This window comes from Rhinolophus hipposideros (assembly GCF_964194185.1).
Source record: "Rhinolophus hipposideros genome assembly, chromosome: 4".
NCBI classification, from domain to species: Eukaryota; Metazoa; Chordata; class Mammalia; order Chiroptera; family Rhinolophidae; genus Rhinolophus; species Rhinolophus hipposideros.
Window position 1 is genome coordinate 29,911,823 of NC_138050.1, and position 21,396 is coordinate 29,933,218.

A 21,396-nucleotide genomic window follows, 5' to 3' on the forward strand; every position below is an offset into this window, starting at 1 on the left:
GTTTCTTTCCACACAAAAGAGAGCATCTACAGTGTTCTGTGTTCATCCTTTCCCACGTGACCATACATGCTGCAGATCTCTACCTATCAGTTGAGCAAAATCCTCCGCAATCTGTTTTACAGCAAATGGCGTTCCAGTGTGTAGATGCCTCATACTGTGTCTAACCGGTCTTCTTTACAATTGGGTTGCTGCCATTTTTTTTTCTCACTATTAAAACAATGTTGTGATGAATAATCATGTACATGATTTTGTACATGTACAGGCGTATGTGTAGCTTGGATTCCAAGAAATGAGACTGCTACTTCAATGAGTACATAATTTGATAGGCATTACCAGATTCTCCTCCATAGGGAATTACATCATTTTGCACTCCCACGAATGGGAAAATACATTTCCTCATAGACATGCCAACAGAATGTTATCAAACTTGAGGATTTTTGTCAATCTGATAGATGACAGATAATACCTTAGTGTAATTTGCATTTCTCTTATTATGATGGAGATTAAGCTCTTTGCCTGAGTCGAAGAGACATTTGGTCTTTCTTTTTCTGAATGGTCTGTTTATGTCCTGGTCCATTTTTCTATTGGGTTCTTGGGTTTTTTTCTTTTTAATTTCCAAGACTTCCTTATATAGTAGAGAGGTTAGAATGGGCTCGATTTTCTCAACACATTACAGAACTATAGCTTCAAGAGAGTCTTAAAGAAGTTATTCATACCACCCTCTACTTGGAAACAAGAATTTCCTATTCCCAATCAGGAGGATTTTATTTAGTTTTGACTTGACAATAATATATATTCATCATAGAAATACTGGAAGAAATTTAAAACCACCCAAGATCGCCCTTTCTTATATTGTCCTTTTCTAAGTATGAACCTAAAATAAAAAGGGACCATCTTCCTATCAGAACACCATCTCCCAGAGGTGGCCATCAGAGAACATCAAAGGTTCACTGCATGTACCTCTAGTTCTTTTTCCCCTTTCTATTAGCCACATTTATAATTATGTGGTGAAAAATGTTTCATTTCACTACTATCTTGTATACTGTTGCCTTTCCACAAATCAAACAAAACACCCCCACAAAAACATGGTCATATTTAAGGATTGTGATCTATGCAAACCTACCATCCTTCCTGACATCATAGTTATTTTAGAACAGCGCCCTCTGAGAGGGGCAGGGAAGAACAGAGGTCTACCTGTTCTATTCAGTAATTTGCCATCATCTCAAAATATTTGTTTATAGGGACCTGTTACATTCTCTGGCCTTTTTAAATTAAGCTCTTGGTTAAAAAACATTTTAACTTCAATTAGTAGCAGAACAACAGAAACAACAAAAAACACTTGAACATGTTGGTAATTTTAGGTTAGAATTTATATTTTGAAATAAAAATTCATAATAGCAATTCTTAACAAAATTGTCACACAGGTATACACCTTAAGATAACGTTACATGCCTCATTTACTTAAGAAAGGTTAGACATAGTCAAAACAAATAATGAATTTCTTTTATAAACGTGAGTTTCTTTCTCTGAGCAAAAGAAAGCTCATGTAAAATGTGAGACTGAACACCAGTGAGAAACCACCAGTGATGGCTCACCACCAACCTGAGGGAGGAGGCATGGCGCCTGGCCTCACACGCTGGGTGCTGCGCTGCTTCTCCTCTCTGGTCTTCACTTTCCCTGTGCACCAAGGGAAGACTGGATGATTTCTAAAGTCCTGTCATGGTCGTTTCATTTCAGAGAACCGTGTATTATTATAACAGTATCACTTTCCTTTGATCGTAAACTTCAAGAGAAAGTAACATGCTCCAAAATTTTACTACAAAGGGTATGATGGTTTTTATTATGGCTCTCACCATCTTTGGAAAGTTTCCATTTCAGAAGTTTCTAATTTGGTTCACTCTCTTGGAGATTCCTGCCTTGGGGACATCCTCCATGCACACCAGAAGATAGGAAGAACTTAGCAGTCCTTTTCCGGAAGCTGTGGTCCAGGGTGGTGCCTTCATCACATAGGCTGTGCTGTGTACCTGCTCAGGCTCCAACCCCCGTCTAATTACGGTGTGCCCAGTTAGCTGATTTACTATTTTTTCCTTCCATTTCACTGTTTATCTGTAAGTTGTATTTTAGTATGTTCCTACAGAAGTTTTTTAATTCACAATGCTATCAATTTGATGGACAGTTTGAGGTTTTTACCTCAGGTATTTTGCTGGTATGTGAGGCTCCGCAGCTTGCATAGGGACAAACAACAGGATGTTATCTGCTGGTGGGTGAACTGCCTTTCAGCACCTCATAGTTCTAACTCTGTCTCCCTGTGTTAATGTTCCACTTTGCCTTAAAGGAGTCAACTGAGTTTGCTCACATTTTCAAGGACAATATTTAGTTTCTTTTTCCAATATTAAACATGATGTTTTACAACAAAGACATGCTCAGGACTCATACACAAAACCAGACTCTCAGATAAATGATCTAAAAATAGTTGATTTATCTCCAAATTCTAAAATCAAAGTCTTCAAACCCTTTATCATGCGCATAGATCCCTCAAGTCTAGGATACGTTATTCCATATCATTATTTCCATAGGCTGACGAAAACTAGAATGCATATTCTTAAATGATGACGTATCAATATCACTGAAATTCATTACTACAACGCTTAATTTTTTCCCTAATTACTTGAAAATTCATAGCATAGCATCACTAAAACTTGCTAATTATGAGAGCTGTTAATTTACAATCACTTCCTCTCATGATTGTACTACTATCCATTTATTTATTCCCAATTAAATTCAATTTCAACTGCCTGATTCTGAGTTTGAGGTAGTTTCATAGTAATTCTATTGCTATGAAAGTGGCATGTTTCAAAGTACTACCTGCAGTATTAGATTAAATTTAGATGAGGGAAAAATATAGCAATCAGTTTACACTAATTCCTCACTAGACACACAAACTAAAAAAAATCATCCATTTCTTCAGTGATAAAAATACAGTTCTTTTGTGAGCATAGACACAATACAAGGAATCTGTTTCTTTGCATGAAAAGTAGAGTCAAAGGAAAAGGACTCAAATTCTGTTGCTACCATTCTGTTAACCCGAGTAAGAATGTGCATCAGCTCAAGCTTTTGAGCGTACAGTTTCAGCATAGCACAAAGTGACTGGATGAACCAGGATCCATTCTTTGAATTTCGCCACGAATAGTAACCTACAAGGAAAATATAACCAAAATACCATGGCTATCTGGTTTTATAAATTATTATAGAACCATAAAGAGAAAACAATCATAGACTTCCACAGGTATTATTAGCCATAAAAAGGAAAAAAAAACAAACAAAACACCTTTGGTTTCAGAGCAATTGATGTCAGACGGGAAAACAGAAACAAAAACACGTGTTTTCGGCAAGGAAAAAGAGTTGTGGACTAACTTCACCACTGATTTATTCAGAGTTCTACTTCCTGGGCTCCCCTTCCAAGGGGGAAGATTGGATAAACACACAGAAGAAGAAGTAAAAACAGATATAAAAGGGATCATTATAAGTAGCATGGTGTTACAATCAGATTATTGGCTTATCTGAGAAATAAACTGTTCGCATACGCACACACATTTAAGTGTCCTAAATTTGTCTACAGGGCATCTGAATAAAGCATAATAAACATATTACAGAGTATTTTAAAAGTCCAAAAAGGGATATATAGTGTATTTATTGTACTTTTTTCAGATTAACTATTGGACCCATTGCTTTTAATTTAGAAGTACGTTACCAGGAAAGATGCCTGAAGGTTAAACAGAAATCATATTGAGCATATTTGAAAATAACAGCATTTACACATACATTTATCCTATATTTCCATACTTTGTGACATCCTGAGTTAGTTGTACAATAAGTAATTGTATGATCAATAAATAGTAATTTATATGTCATGTGTAACACAACCACAAAATATTGGAGGCTAATAATCTATTCATTCTTCATCTATTTCTTCTTCCTGTTTTATTTTATTTCCTTTCCTTCACTCCACTCATACCTTCTCATGTACTATTCATATTTATCTTTTTTTATTTTCTATTTTTCAAAGAATTCCTGGAAAACAAATCTCTCCCCTATGCAAGAAGTGGGTGAAGCTCTGAGTTGGTCTATATTACAATTTAGTATCCTATCTGGTATTGAGTTCATGAATGACACTGTGTAAGTATGCTTTCTTATATGCACATGTGTATTTTCTAGCCAAACTTGGCTAAAAACAACTTTTTGAGACATCTCTATGGTTAAGGTACCATAAAATACAGACAGGTGAGCTATTTTTTATGAACATCAAAAGCTTGATAGCCTTTGGAGCATAGTCTCCATTGTTTAAAATCTACACACAACATTCATTATTTGTAACTTTCTTACCAGGTGCTGTAGAGTACGCATACAAGAAGTCTGCCTCCACTGGTATTTTCTGACAGGCCATGTCATCCTCAACACTGTCCGTCTCAATACCACAGTCTAATTCTGTACCTCGGCAGGCCTAGAGGTTAGAAAATGAACCTTTATTTTTAAAAATTGTGTGCAGACACATAATTAATTTTTAAGCAATATAAAGGCTATGTAAAAACTGATGTAATAATGCACCATCTTTTTGATATATCTAAAAGTAAAATCTATTCTATATCTCCTAGTGGTGGTTTAAATGAATAAAAAAGTAACAGTATAGTTCAGTCGCTGGAGGGAAAAATCAGTCCTTTGCATAATCTGCAATTGAGCAAATGAATCCCCAATATGCCCTCAATAACCAAGTTGCTCAATTATATATTACCTGAATAATGAAAAGTTTGGGTTTTCCAGTTAGACTTCTACAATAATCCCCTCTGAAGAAACTTGCTAATATTCTCAGGTCAACAGGTCCATTTGTTCCAAAAATTCTTCCTTCATCACCATGGCTTAGAAGTACACAAATAAAACTGCTCCTTTTGCTATGATCTTCTTTAGAAACTGGAAAGTTTACAAATAAGAAACAAACAAAAATCAACGCAACTTTATTCAACAATCTCATAGATGCTGAATGGGAATAAGATGAAGAAACTTGAGAACATCACTAAGACCATCTAATCTCAACTTGGGGCAGAACAACATACTTCAAATCATTTTAGGGAGTTGACATGAGTAACTTTTATTTTACTTATATAATATATATAGAATAAGGGGTGGCCGGATGGCTCAGTTGGTTAGAGCGCGAGCTCTTAACAATAGGGTTGCAGGTTGGATTCCCACATGGGATGGTGGGCTGCGACACCTGCAACTAAAGATTGAAAATGATGACTGGACTTGGAGTTGAGCTGCGCCCTCCACAACTAGATTGAAGGACAGTGACTTGGAGCTGATGGGCCCTGGAGAAACACACTCCTCCCCAATATAAAATTTAAACAAACCAACAAACTATATGTGTGTGTGTGTGTGTGTGTGTGTGTGTGTGTGTGTGTGTATATATATATATATATATATATATATATATAGAGAGAGAGAGAGAGAGAGAGAGAGAGAGAGGAGACAGGAGAGAGAAATTATGTACAGTATAGTTCCAAAATTTGTATGCTTTATTATTATGTGTGTAATTACAACTAGACCTCAGGCAATAAAACTGTCCTTGGATAAAACTGGACAATGAAGGTCATTTTTTAAATTATTTCTTACCATTGTGCATCAAATCTACAATTTCTTCACATGTGAGATCATTTTTATTCCTGACTTCGTATTTCAAGTTCACGAATGTTTCCCTGAGGTTTGCTGCATCTACATCTGTACCAGACCGAGCTGCCATTCCTTGGAACAGAAAGAATTACTTTATTTTTCTTTGCTTCAGGTGTACAAAACAATGTAATAGTTAGACATTTTTTTATACCACTTACAAAGTGATAACCACCCTCCTCCAACCTATTACCCCTCTGACATCCTATATAGCTGTTACAGTTCCACTGACTCTCTTCCTTATGCTGTACTCCGTAACCCATGACTCTATATATGTATTATTTACAGTTGACATTCATTATTGTTCAGCTTCACTTTTAGGTGTATAGCATGGTCAGCCATCTACACCGTCCATGAAGTGGTCTCCCTAATAAGACAAGTGCCCATCTGACACCCTACAAAATCTTTACATTATTGACTATATTCCCTAAACTGCCTTTCATATCCCCATGGCAGTATTATAGCTACCAATTTGTGCTTTCTAATCCCCTCACCTTTTTCCTCCTCCCCACCCAAGAATTACTTTTAATTGCATTAAAAAAAATTAACTGCTCTGAAATGAACTATTCAGTGAGTCACACCATCCACAATAAATCCTTCCGTTCAAATACTAAGAAAATTCAATTATTCTTATGGAGACACAAAGTCTTTTTAATTTCTTTGCATATAAGACACTTTATAACATAGGTTCTATCAGTGTATCACAATGTAAGCAGATGTCAATGTGTTACCATTACAAGAATAGCTTTCACAGCTGCTTACATAGTAAAAACCAGAAACAACTTAAATACCTAAAGAGGGGTTTAGTTAAATAAATTATGATTCATTTATATGATGGAATACTATGTTGCTGTTAAAATTTTTGTGGACAAAATTTTGCCATGGGAAATGGTCATTTTTTCCAAAAAGCTAGAAAACAACAGGATCTTATTTTTGTTAAAGAAAAAAACCGTATGTATAAAACAAGACACACATCTCACACTCAGAAGAAATGTTATTTCTTTGATTTTAATCGTACAACAATTTTAACATGCATTACTACTTTCATAAGATCTTTTCAGGAACGAAAACACAAAGCCCTACCACATGAATACTGTTCATCAGGCATTCTGCTACAGCTAATCTCCTTTTGTCCTTCCAACCACACGAGACAGGTATGACTGGCTCCGTTTCCACAGGCATGGGACATGGAGGACACCAGAATTCCAGAACTTGTCCAAAGTAACTAAGCTAGTGTTAGACCTCTCTCCAGGGGTCCTGAGCTTTCATCAGTCCTTTACAGAACCTTCTACGTAAATGTACAGATTGATTGTAAGAGGCCCTCAGACTTAAAAAGGCTAGAGTGTTGTGGGGTACACACATTAGAATTGAGTAAATAGAGGAGGAATAGAGAAAAGAATAAATGTCTATATCTCTAAAACGTTAGGTATTTCTGAGTAGTATGATTGAGTGATTTTAATGTTTTTTCTTCGGCTAATATGTAATTTGTGAAATTTTACTATGGGTATATGTTATTTTCATAAAATTAAAATAGGCTCATCAAGGTTTTCCCATTGGAAAGGCTAAGGACACCATGTAGCTGCGTGACAAGGTGACTGAATTCTGGTCCCGGTTTATTAGCACTTAGTAATAGAACAGAAAACATCAAACTGTCAGAGATCATTGGGAGAACCTGACATTCAAATTTCAAAGCAGAAAAGGAGCTCACTCTAAGGCTGAAGTCAAATTACTGCTCTAAATATTTTGGGGGAGAGTAGTGGAATGACATGCTTAACGGCTGAAGGTGGTATCTGAATTTATAGCCAATAAAAGCAGTAAAAATCGTGCCATTCAGATTTAGATACCCATTTTCAAACTATTCTTTCCTCACTCCTATAACTAATCTAACACCAAATCCTGCTTATCTTTCCTGCGTTTTCCGCTTCTAGTTTCTTTAATTAAAAATTAAATCTAATATGATTAATATGCCAATTCGGTGAATTTAAAGATGAAAAAATGGAGAAATAGCCAAAATGTCCATTCTTACAGTAAAGTATGCAAATTAAGTGTATGGTATATTTAGGGAATGGAATATTATATAATTATTAAAAATAACAGACAGAAAAATTATATGGCAACATGAAAAAATGCTTATGCTACATTAAGTGGACTAAGCAGGACACAAGTTGCTTATATATTATGGATAAAATTAACCTTTGAAAGAAACTGTCAAGGAAAAAAAAACCAAGCAATACATCAAGATATTAATTCACTTTTTTGGATCCTAAGGGATTTTATTTGTTATATTCTCTGAAAAAAATCTGAAATGTATTTATTATTAGATTCAAATCATACATAGTAGGGAGAATGAGTAGGGGATTTGGTGATCAGGCCATGGTGAACGTATGAAAACATTTTCACTGGATGGTAGAAGTGGAAAACAGATTCAAGAGGGATGGAAGGAAGTGAAGATGGCAAGCTTTTCAAAATTTAGGGAAGGAGACAAAAAAATCAGACCAAAGCTTAAGAGGAAATAGTGTGAAAGAAAGGTCTCTATAAGATGAGGAGTCTGTCATCTTTTCAGGGAAGAGGAAAAGTCAATAGTGCACCTGAGGACACAGGAAGTGGAGCAGCAAAGATGTGAACTCAGAGCTTGGTTGCATATTAGGCACACAATGGTGGAGGCCAGCTCTGCTACCAAACTATCTTGTGGGACTCTGTGCAAGGAGTTGAACATTTCAGCATCGAACAATGGTTCCTTTCAGGGTTGTTGCAAAATTGAAATGAGACAATACCTGTGAGGTGCCTTGTAGTTACTGGAAAGGAAAACTAGTACTTATTATTTGTTGAGATCCTTTCATCAGCATAAAGGAGGGAGCAGGAGAACAGAGAAGCAAGGGTTATAGAGGAATCAGGGCAGAAGAGGCCAACGTACAGATAGGCTAACTGTTGGAAGAGGGAGAGATTTTGATGGTGGGTAGAATAGAATATTAAGAGTTCATGTTGTATTATAGAACCTCTAGGGTCCCGCTCTATCTCTACTGCATGACTATCCTGTGTCATAATTTAATAATATCAATACTATTTTTCTATTATATCAAATATAAACAGTACAAATATTTGAAAAGACTTAAAAATGATGTTAATGATACATACCAGTACTTTTATGAAAGTTCTTATTATTGATTATTATACATAAACCCATTTCAGGATAATCCATTTTGTAACTATTGTCCAAGTATATTCCAGAGTCCATTGATTTGCTTCCATGTAAAATCTTTCTGTTTGGAAATCAAGCAATAGTTTACAAACGTGGAAATGACCAATGCTGCTGTCCTCATGGGTTCAACTTTGTAACACATAAGAACAATTAATATTTGTTGAATGTAATGTGCCAGGCTGTGTGCAACAGGCTTAATCTCACTTCAATTTCACCAAAATCCATTTCCCAGGTGAGGAAATAACCACCATGAAGCTAAGTAACGTGCTGATGGTCATGTAAATACTGTGTCAGAGCCAGGGTTAGAAGCATCTGTTTGGACTTCAATTCAGGTTTTTAATTTCTATTATTTTATGTTTTCCTCTAAATTTTATAAAAATGTAATCAAATACATAGTATACTTTAAATATTTCTTGTAACTTTGTGACACATTTTATTATCCTTCAAAGAGTAAGATCTTAAAAATTACCCTAAAATGAAAGGAAACCAACAGGCAAATATGACTCAAAGCACAATGTTTACCACAACTGCTAAACTGTTCCTTAAAAACTATGAGCTGAACAAATAATTTACACATACATAAAATCACGATTGTAAATAACTGAAAATACTGGTCTGACAGTCACTTACCAGGAGACCTTTGTTATTTAGACTAAGGTCAGTAAAGTTTTTCTCAAAGGGCCAAGTATTAAGTACTGTAGGCTTGCAGGCTGTACAGTCCTGTTGCATACTCCATTTTGCTGGTGGAAGTGGCCCAGGACAATACTTAAATGAACGGGTGTGGCTCTGTTCTAATAAAACTTGACCAAAACAGGCTGCAAGCCTGACCCCTGATCTATCAAGAATCAGGAAACAACAGGTTGAGCTACGAGCAGACAAACATAGGTACCTAAAGTCCATGTAGTCATGTACTTTGCCTGACAGTATTTCCCATTATACACAATTCTAAAAAAATTACTGGAAAAAGATCAAAATAAGTAAATTATAAATTAAAGCACTCAAAATCAGAAACAAACTACTACATTTCGCTATAGGTGAAGATGCCCACATTTGACAGATGAGAAAATTAAAACGCTGAAACCTGAGTTATTTATGGAAGGTCACACGGACACTGGATCCTGGAACTGTAATTCCCCACCAAGTCCTGCTGCCTGCTTAGGAGGCGGGTGCTCCTCTACCAGCAAGAGTAAGACAGCTAGACCGGGAGGGGGCATGCCTGATAAACAGCAGACTCAGAAAGCTTAGGAACATGATGATAACTTATCATAGGATCAAACAGACCTAAATCTGTTTTGGGCTCCCAAGCAATTTGCTATAAAATTATGTTCTGTATCATATGAAATGGTAGGAAAATGTGTAAATCACTTTAAATGGGTTAAAAAACAAACAAACTAAAAACCTCTAAAATGAGATCGCATTTCAAAAGCTTAATTTCTAGGAAAATTCCTTTGCTAAACAAACATAGCTAAATCTTTATTGGTAACCTATTCATAGTATCGCTGTAATAAATATTATTGTTTAGTACTAGAATTAGTCTGTAATTCCTTGGATGGTCCAGAATAATACTAGGTCTCAGAAATAAACGTTCAGAATTAAAAATACCACAAGAGATCCCAAATGGATAACAGACATGAATTAAGAGTGTTTGAGTTTTATCTTTTCTCCATCTGCTGGTTATTGGAAGCATTAATAAGCAGAATATTCCAAAAAAGGAAGACTGAGAAAAATAAAGAGTAAAAAATAATCAATAGCCAGGTAATTCTTTTCCAGATTAAGAACTGGCACTTCATTTTAGTCTTAAGACTCATAAACAGGAGGCCTAAAAACTCCCCATCCTCAGAAAAAAATCTCTCATCCTGCAGAATGACTTGGGAAGGTACAGAACCACCCAGAATTCTGCCTCTCCTGGGGTGTCCTTCTGCTTCCAGGATGGGACTTCCAACTATGGGCCAGGCACTGTACTTGGTCTTTCCCTCAATCTTACCCACTGGTCAGTGAAAGTTTTAACAACGAAATTCAGAGGTTAGGTTAACATGTGTAAAAAGCCACACAGCTGTTGTGACAGGAAGTCAACTGTGTCCCTCTGGCTTGAGAGCCCAATTCTTTCTGCTTCCCTGCTCCTCAGAGTTTGCTGTTATCACACCTGTCCTTCCCTGATTACATAGGATTCCATTTAAATACTCACGTTTCTGAATTTTTAATGGATTTTGAATCCACTGAGTTTTCAGTGTTCTCCATGGATACTTTTGTTAACTAGAATATAGACAACAGAAGTTAATCAAAATCAGTCATTATGAAATCACTGCATTATCTATTAATTATTCCAAAGATTATTTCCCCAAATTAACACATTATATGGACATTTTCGCATTAGTTACCACTCCTCCCCCAGCTTCACCTCTACTGTTAGAGGTTTCTGAGGACAATCCTTTGTAAAGGTATGTGCAATGGAGCCCATTTCTCTTAATCTCTTTTTTAACTGAGAAAGAATAATTACAGATTGATAATAAGATGATAGTGCTATGAAAAAAATCAAATACAGTAAAGTAAAAGAGACTGGGAGTTTGAACTACTTTAGCTATCGTGGCCTGGAAACCATTTAAGGTCCCATTTACGCTGAGCTCTAAATAACAAGAAGGCTACCAATAGGGGGTGTCCTTGCTGAAAGAACAAGCAAGTCTGCTGTACTCATGAAAGACAACCAGTTTGGCCAGCACACAGTAAAGGAAGGGAAGGTGTGAAGGGAGATGAAGTAGGAAAGGCGTGATTGCCTTAGCAACCAGGAGGAGCTTCGATTGCATCCGAATGGCAAGGAGAAGCCATTGGAATGTTTGAAGCAGAGGAGAGACAGCATGCTTTAAAAAGATCACTCTGGCTGCTGAGTAGAGAATCAACTGCAGAAAGTTGGAGTAAAAGCACATAGGCCAATGAAAAACCTTCTGGAATAGTTCTGGAAAGTAATGATGATAGTTTGAACTAGAATTGAACAATGAATATAGGTAGGTAAGAGGCTGGAACTCTGGGAGAGATCAGAACTGGAGATATACTGGGGCACTGTGGTATTTAGAGGGTTACTAAAGGAAGCAGGGCCAGCAAGAGACTAAACAGAGGTAAGTCAAAGGGAGGGTGGTACCAAAGCATGCAGGTCTTTCAAGAAGTGTTTGTTTCAACTGTTTCAAATTTTGCTGAGAAATCAATTCAGATGAGGACAGAAGACCATTGGCTTAAAGTTATGGTTATAGTGGAGATTGTTAGGAAAAATTGTCCAAGACTTGAAAATGAGCAAAAGGAATGACTAGATGTAATTTCAGTGTGGTGCTGGGCATTGTCTAGAGGAATTTCAGGGATTATCTGTCTTTATAGGGTGTCCTCTTTTGACTGACCTTCTACTGACTAGGCTATTTTACAACACTGTAGGAAATGAAGCTATAGAAAACAGCCATGCAAATGATTCTTGTCTGTCTATAGCAATGAAAATGAATTTTGTCTTGTTATGATGCATTTCCAACCTGTAAAAAAAAATGACCCTCCTAAATTATATTTTATTGATCTACAGAATAACCAATTTTGCTTATGTTAGCAAAATCATTTTATATGAATTTATATGAAATAGTCTACATCTATTTGTTTTTCAAATTCTCCTTTGAACTGGTCTTAATATCTTACTGGTTCTATTATTAATTGAATAAAACATTTGGCATTTATTTATTTTATAGTCACATAACAACCAAGTTTTCCATTTTTTGAAAATTATACTTTAAAAGGATCAATGTTGCTACATTGGGTTGAAAGAATGGAAGAATATGAGAAAATACAATAAAAGTGAGTAAACAGTTTTGCTGTGAAGGGGAAAGGAGAAATGTAGTAGTAGCTGGAAGGGACAAGGAGTGAAGATTTCTTGTTTTGTTTACTTTTAAGGATGGGCCATAGAAGGCATGTTTTTATGCTAATGAGAATGATCTGTGGAAAGTAAAACATTAATAAGGCAAGGAGAGAAAAGAGCAAAGTTCTTGAAGAGACAAAAGGGTTTGTGAATCTAGTTCACATAGAGGGGCCTTAGTCTCAGATAAGAACAAGTGAGGGTTCACCCACTGTAGTGGGAAGGAAGACAAACTATTTGGATACAATATACGGTATTTTGCCGTATATAATGCACACATTTTTGCCTAAATCTGTGAGGGAAAAATAAGGATGTGCATTATCCATGGGTAGTACTAATTCCGTGTCTATATAAATGTTTTTAATTCTTTTATTTATGCTTATGAGTTAAAAGTGTAACTCTAGAAATCAATCAAGATATCTGTATGCAAAATAATACCCTGGAATACGATAATCGGTTTTGTTGAATTTAGGATGAACTTTCAAGGACGAAGAGTTCTTGACCTTCTATGATGTGTAAATTTGTTACCAGTACATAAAATTTCTTGTACCTTGTATCTGTTCTTACTTTATAATTATTTGTTACATAAAATTTCTTGTACCATGTTAAAAATAAATGCTAAAATTCCTTTATAATAAAAAAACCAAGTACCTAAATGTAAACAAATAAAAATTTGAATTAAAAAATTAAAACAAAAGATTTTTTTTCCCCTGAAAGTTTGGGCCAAAAATGTGGGCGCATATTATACATGGGAGCACATTATACACGGCAAAATATGGTACAAAAGCTGGTGAATCCTATGGAAGGAAGATACTTCTCAGAATTGCACTTATTTTCTCTATATTTAGAAGATAAATGATGAGACAAGAATCCCCAAATGTCCTATCTCTACTTTTGTGTGTACTTACTCATGTCTTTTTACCAATTTATACTGAAAACTAATTATATACGATATTAGCAAAGGTGTATGAGATAGACATTGTCATAAACTGCTGGAAGAGACATAAATTGGTATCATCTCTTGAGAACATTTTGACAATATATCCCCCCAACCCTCAATAAAAGTCTTGAATTTTCATCTAGTGAAATTACACTTCTAACAGTGCAGTCTAAGGAAATCATCCATCCCAAGGGTTGTGGAGATAAGGGAAAGAAAAGGATATGTATTATTCTTCAAAATATTGAGAATTCGAACAGAGAAACAATTATGGTCTATTCATAAACTGGTTAATACAACTATAAAACTTTTTAAAAGGACTTATCAATAACATGGGAAGAGTTACACAAGGGTAAATAAAAACAGGCTATAAAACAATATCATCTCAATTAAAATAAACACAAGGAAAAGACCAAAAATAATTATGCTACATCTTTACATATTAACCTATTTAATAATAGTGGCTATCACTGAGTGATGGGATTACTGAAAACATACTCCTTAATATTTTTCTATATTTTCTAATTTTACTATAACATCTACATTGTTTTTAAAGTTAAAAAATAGTAACAAAGATTATTTTATAAAATCAATAGTGGCAGACTGCATCAACCAGGATTGTGCTAGCGAATTTCAATTCCCAGCCCTGTTCCAAGAGTGACAAAAATAGGGATACTCCACTGCTGTGAAAGAAGCAACCGTTCCTTGACTGCTCTGTGCCATGTTCCAGCCTATTTGCTTTCTTTTTCTTCCATGTGTATAACGAACATGTATTAGGTACAGGGAAATCTCAAATTTCCTTGAACTATAACTATCACAGAGACCAACTTGCCCCTCTGCATGACAGCTCTAAGTGAGCAGACCATAAGTCAAAATAATTATCCATCCATGGTTGAAAATAAAGTTGTGGTTAATTTGATGAGTTGAGAAGACAGTACAGGGTGGCTAACAATTCTGGAAACATAGGCAAATACCTAATAAGTGTTTTACTGATTATACATTACAGTCCATGAAAAAAATAATAATATCTATGTTTTATGACTTTATGGCCAATCTGTAAAAAATCAGGAGTGAAAACACAGTGGAAAAGAACACCAAATAAAGGTAATTTCAGTGTCCTTTCTGGTCCCAGGGTTTGCCTCAAATTGGCCCTATGAATGAGTTCGCCAAATGTAGGGTACACAGTATGTGCTGGAGAACTGTGAATAGGTTCCCACCCACGTGAATAGGTTCCCACCCACGATCAAGGCCCTAACGATCACTTATCAGTTCTTTTGCAAACAGTGCAGTTGATTCTTAGACCTTTTACCTTGTACCAACAATAAGCTTGTGGGTTAAAATTCTATCTTTATGACTGGTAATGGAAGGTTTAGATTTAAACGGTGACCACCAGCTTTCCAGAATTTTAAAAAACACTTGGCTTCTCGGATCATGCCAATATTTAGTTTTCATCTAAATATTAGTTGACTTTTAAGTAGTCATTTCCTTTTCATACATTTAATCAACTTCCTTTTACCAAATCATTCTTAAAAGTTAAAAAGTCTCAGATTAGTTTTAATACAAGTAATTGTTTAATCATTTCTGATATTAGACACGAGATAGTCTTGTTTCAGTAAGGTAGTTGGTGGCTGAAATCTAAAAATAAAATGAATCATTTTAGAATAGAATTTAAAAGTGTTATTATTTTGATAAGGATGTTTCAGGAACAAATACTATAATGTGTTTTGTATCTGATCAACATATATTACAACAGTATCAGTCGACCTTCATATACTATTAAAAATTATAATTATAATGGTATATAAAATCCTCATTGCACCAGACATGTGCACATTTGCTATCGAACTGTCACCATCTGCTCTCCCACATGAAAGCACCGCCTCCTACTCCGTCTGGGGAGCAGAGTTTTGTTTTTTGCAGAACTTAAAGTGTTAAGACTTAGCATTACCTCACTTCCATTAGCTAATGCCTGGCTGCATGCAAGTTGTTTGGGGGATGATGATCTCATCTTACAAGGATAAAAAATTATCCCCCAAGGGAAATGTGTAATGCCCTAAATGATAACAGGAGTTTAAGTTCTTAGAACATTATTATTTGACAAAACATAAGTGGGAAAATATATAATAGGGGTTTAAAAAAAATATATCCTGGCACAGCAATGGCCTTAACACTATTTGTTTCTTACTGTACTTATGTAATTATTTCCATCAATTCAGGATGTTGATGATAATAAATTAAATTTCTGAACACATATTAGGTCCCGAAGAAATTCTATGTGGACCAAATGAAATTAGACATCCACCAGGTCTTAGAATCTTCTCTAGTTCCTAGATCTCTTTAATATTTACCACTAAAACGACAACAGGCAGATCTTCAAAAGTTAATGCAATAATGAGCAAAGCAGAATCAATTATCTACAGAGTTAAAGCAGGAGAATAAAAATTCATTTCTAAAACTGAAATTTCAATAGGAAATTATAAACTATTAAAAATTTTTTTAAAAGGCGGTTCTTAAAAAGTGAAGTTTGAAAATGTGCTGACGGTAGAGATTTCCAAATGACACCTTAAATCAGCATAAGCAGCCTGAGTGACGCTGACTCAGATACCTGTCATCCATCAGTTCGGTTGTTCTTCATGCCTGGTCTCTGCCCTAACAGGCTTTCAATCTCAAAATGAGACAGAAGAACCAATACTGCTCACGTTTGAATCATCTCCATGAATAGGAGTATCTTAAAAAAAAAAAATTGTAACTGAAGATTTACCAAAACTGGTGGCCAAAGAAAAGGCCAAAGACTCATAATGTCATGTGACTTGAATGTGGCATATAAAACATTGTGTAGTAACAGTTCCTTTTGCTGCTGGTTCATATGGGCAAGACTCAGCTAAAAGGTATTTATATGCATGTGTGTTATGATTTATGTACTTCTGGTTAGTCCTCCCAATCATGCTGTGAAGCATGATGATCCCCACTTCATAGTGCGGTTGACTGAGGCTTAGAGCAGTTATGTAACTTTGAAGTGGCAGAGCTGGGATTCAGACCAGGATCCGCCTGCCTGGAGAGGGAAGGCTCCCACCCTTCTCCACAACTCACCGTGTTTCCCTGAAAATAAGACCTAACCGGAAAATCAGCCCCAGCATGACTTTTCAGGATGACATCCCCTGAACATCAGCCCTAATGCGTCTTTTGGAGCAAACCCTAATGTAAAACTGGGTCTTATTTTCGGGGAAACACGGTACCGTATAGAAGGGGCAATACTATCGATAATTTCAAGGAAGAAAACAAAATCCATAACCTAAAAGTTCTAATTAAGATGAGACAAAGAGCATAAATAACATGATTAGAAACTGACTGCAGAGACACGGAAATAGTATAAAGTGTGCTTACTCTAATTAAGTATAAAGTGCTTTATACTATATACTTTATATTATACTTTATACTATATACTTTATACTTTATACTATATACTTTATACTATACACTTTATATACTTTATACTATTAAGTAATAGTATAAAGTGTATTTACTCTAATTAAATAGTATAAAGTGTGCTTACTCTAATTCTGTTTTCTTGAAAACAGAAATGGTGGTTATGATGTTTCCAACGCCACTGGGTAATTTACTTCTAAAAGTAAAATAACTGGTTTTATACTAAACATTCAATATAAGTCATTAAGACATACAAGTTTTCTATATCTCTATTTGCCTCTGCAGGAAAAGTAAAGCCTTTACAGTGTGGTTTCTGGGTAAATTACATCTCCTCTGCCAAAGTACTTCAGAAACATCAGATTACATTTATAACTTATTAGAGAGGACAAAGTCTCAAGAGTAGTCACATTTCCAGATTTAGTGAGTGAAATAGAAAGAATATATTATAGTTTTCACAGTAGTTTGGATTAGAAAAGATTTCAGCTGTAATGTGCTAGAGGTTTTATTGAAATCATTTCCCATCTAGTCTCTGAATTTCTTTGGGGATTTGCAAGAATCACCAAAACTGGATATTGTCATTGGGCCCGGCAAAGTTGATCTTTTAACATCTGTTTTGTAATTTAGATGAAAACACACTACCTGCAAGTAAAATTAAATACAACAAAATTAAGTTCAGTTGTGCCACACAAACAAAAACCAGGAAGACATACTGGCTCCCCACTACTCAAAGCCATAAGCCAGAAAGAATGCAGTACTTATTATACTATGTATGAGGGAGGGGTCTGTCTTTCCCTCACCTGAGCTCCTAAGATGGTATCTCTGGAGGGACAAAAGGAGAAATGGGAAAGTCCTTGCAACCTAAAATATTTTGTCTGAAATACATGTGGAGTGAAGGATCTTGGATACCTTTTATAAAAATTACCGATAACCTACAAGACCTCCTGCCTCCCACTGAGAACCACTCCTTTGTAGAAGCAGATTCAGGTTTACAACCACCCATTAAAGAAATCCTGCTTGCCAGAGGTTTGACACTGAGAAGTTTATTTGTTATTTGTGCCAGTCATTTACTGAACACTAACTGTGCGCAGAGTACGGTAGTACATCCTGAGTCCATCAAGGAAGGGAAGAGACAAAGACACTTTCCCTATGTGGAACTTTCACCAAGGCTCACTGGTATTCAAAAGTGGCTCAACTAAGGCAGAGGCTGGACAGGGTTACGTTTGTATCAGATAACGTTATCTTACTCAACCCTAACTCAGAAGCTCTAGTAGCAATTTGAAGGCAGTAACAAAATAGGCAGAGAACATTACATGGAGATTTACAAAGCATTGTCACAGACGTCATGTCATTTTATACTCACAAACGCAACAGATATGTAAATTACTGACGCCTAATTTATGCATGAGCTAGTTAGTATAGACAGCCTTTGGGATTTGGCCTCAGGTTGCCTGCCTACAGAGGACCTATTTCCCTCCATTACATTTGTATTTGTTAAATGTGTACAAAATAACTAACAGTCTAAGAATTCCTACCTCTTTTTCTAGAACCAAACACCAGTGCTTCCCTTCTTTGAGGCAGAGCTTAAAGAACTACCTAAGACGAGGCACCAGAATCGATTTAACCACATCCACGAAAATAAAGACTGCTTTCTAGCACTAGAAGGAGGATGAAGCAGGAGATTGTGTTAAATTAGGTATGAAAGCAAAACAGCAAAGAAACACTGTAAATGCTTATATCAGATAAGATGTTAGTCTTTTTTTAAAAAAAGGGCAGGAGGCAAGACCTTTTTTCAGGACAGCAAAAGCAAATCTGATTTAATTAGGTACAATGTTTCATCTCTTTTTTACTGAGAACAGGTCTTATTGCCAAACTCCAATAAATTGTTCATTCATTCATTAAAACACATCATAACTTTGAAAAATCTTTTTTTGCAAGAGTAAACCAATACCGAAGTTCAATCATCGGCTGTAATAGGAATGATTTAACATTTGGTTCTTAGAGGTCATGTGCCTATAACATATTCAAACTGGCAGAGCACATTTTGACACAGTCTGGTCTAACCATCTTGCTAAGCCCCTCCAATTACTATCCTGCACATCTACATTTTTACAGCAATTCCATAATTCACCTCTACCGTTCCTTTCTAAGCCACATCTTTTAATTATAATTTGCTAAGTAATCCGAAAACAGGTTTATTTTTTCCGGATAGGGAATAATTAAAAGATAATTGTGTAGTGTGGGCATTCACTTGTTCCAGGCTCTGGGTATGGGGAAAGACAATAAGGAACAAGATAAACAGAGTTCCTCATGGAATTTGCTTAGGGAAGCAAGTAAGGAAGATAGTAAACAAGCAACTGCAAAGGATATGACTTTCCCTTCTTAGGAAATGACAGATGAAAAAGGAACATAATAGGAAAACTTAACCTTGAAGTGTCTAATGAGAACAGAAACATAAGGAGACAGTTCCTCAAGCAAATGTGACGTGATGGGGGAGAGAGGGAATGTAAGAGTGTTTCAGGCAGAGACCAGGTATTAAGATCAGCATGGCTATGCAGAAAGTGAAAGGTGCTATCATAAAAGATAAGGCAGGGGAGGCGACCAAGGAGCCAATCTGTACTTGGCTTTGTTAACCATGTTAAGGGTCTGGGTTTATCATATGGACAAAGGAACAGTTTTCCAGAATTTTATTTTGTAAAGACTGTGCTATAAAGAATGGATTGAAGAGGGGCAGAGGGTCTGGAAATATGAAGACCAATGAGGAGGCTGGTGTAGCCAGGTGAGCGCCTAGGGAGATTTAAATCGGTTATGGAGAGAAGTGAACAGATGCAGTGGACATTTAGGAGGTCAAGGAGGCTTGGTGGCTAACCAAGGAAGGAGGTGGGAGAGGTGGGTGAGAAGGTTCGTTTCCGGTTTCTTGGTTTGGTACCATTTACTGAGAACAAGGAAAGAGGCAGCTGCCTGGAGGGCAGACGCACTGAAAACAAGAGTGACAACGGTGAGAAAGGCACTCTTATTCACCATGGCCTGGGGGGGATTTCAAAGCAGCTCCCAGGTGACTGGCCTTGGATACCTAGTCACAGGGAGGAAGGAGCTGGAAGGATTCACCGAGGGCTTCAGGTCTGAAAAGGAACTGGAGTCTAATGCTGAAAATTACCGCTCAAGAAAACTAAGTCACAGTCAACCCGAGAAAATCCAAGCTCGAGACCGGCAAGGCAGCAGAGACCAAACCCCTGCCCAGTCGTGGGAGGATCAGCCCCGAGAAACAGCGCCTGCCGGTGAGCACCGAACTCGCCTCCTGCCCTGGAGACAGCGTTTCTCGTCGCCGATCCTCAGCTCCTCCTTTCCCGATGCAAATCTCAGCCCGCCCTCGCTTTCCAAGCATCCGCGGCCTCCAGCTCCCGGGTCGGACCTCTCACTACCCGGCCTCGGCTCCCGGGCCCCGCGCGCGCGCCCCTCCCCACCCGGCCTCGGCGTCCTGCCCCCCAGGCGTGGCTCCCCAGCCAGGTCTCCACTTCTCGGCCGCCACATCCCCAGCTCAGTCGCCCGCCACCCGCCTCCCGCCTCGACGCTCCCGGCTCGGCCTCTCGGTCTTGGACCCGCCTCCCGTCCTCCGAGCTCCGCCGCTCCAGCCGGGTCTCCGCTCCCCGCCGGCCGCTGTCGGGGCTCCACAGCCCCCGCCCGGCCGCCCACTCCCCCCGACAGCGTCTCTAGCTCGCTGGCTTCAGTGCTCGTGCTCGCACCCGTCGTCGTGGCAGAACAAAGGATCCTCCGCCCGGACCGTGCCCACCTCCTCCGCCATCCCCGAGCAGCTGCAGGCCCGGACGGGTCCCTGGGAAGGGTGCGGGGCTAGGAAGGATGGAGGGAGCTGGCCCGGGGCTAACGGCCGCGCGGCGAGAAGGGGCGAGGGCAGCACTCACCGAACAGCCCCCACACAACAGCCAACAGCTCTCCCCTGTCTGCGAACTCGGTTTCCGCCGCCCGCCGAGGGTAGCGCTGAGCTCCGGGCAGGCCCCGCCCCGCCGCCCCCGCCCCCAGCTGGCCCCGCCCCCGCCCCGCCCCTCCGGCCCCGCCCCGCCGGCCCCGCCCCCCGCCGGCCCCGCCCCCTCGGTCCCGGGCGCTGCGCTCCGCGCAGACACGCCCCCGCGGCCCCCGCGCGCCCCGCCCCCGCCCCCGCCCCTTCAGGACCACGACCCGCTGCGGTCTCCCCGGCTCCCCGCCTTCCCGCCCCTGCGCGCC

The 21,396-nt window shown here is 38.0% G+C and overlaps 1 protein-coding gene across 1 annotated transcript; it reads right to left on the reverse strand.

The window, feature by feature from the left end:
- Positions 1 to 1,352: 1,352 nt before the first annotated feature.
- On the reverse strand, positions 1,353 to 21,187 carry CASP3 (caspase 3). The gene is made up of 7 exons (XM_081046235.1): positions 21,078 to 21,187; positions 11,103 to 11,170; positions 8,854 to 8,978; positions 5,665 to 5,793; positions 4,790 to 4,965; positions 4,384 to 4,501; positions 1,353 to 3,194 (listed from the first exon to the last, which is right to left on the reverse strand). The coding sequence occupies exons 2-7, from the start codon at positions 11,153 to 11,155 to the stop codon at positions 2,965 to 2,967; spliced, it is 831 nt and encodes a 276-aa protein (XP_080902361.1). The 5' UTR covers positions 11,156 to 11,170; positions 21,078 to 21,187; the 3' UTR covers positions 1,353 to 2,964.
- Between the last annotated feature and the right edge of the window lie 209 nt (positions 21,188 to 21,396).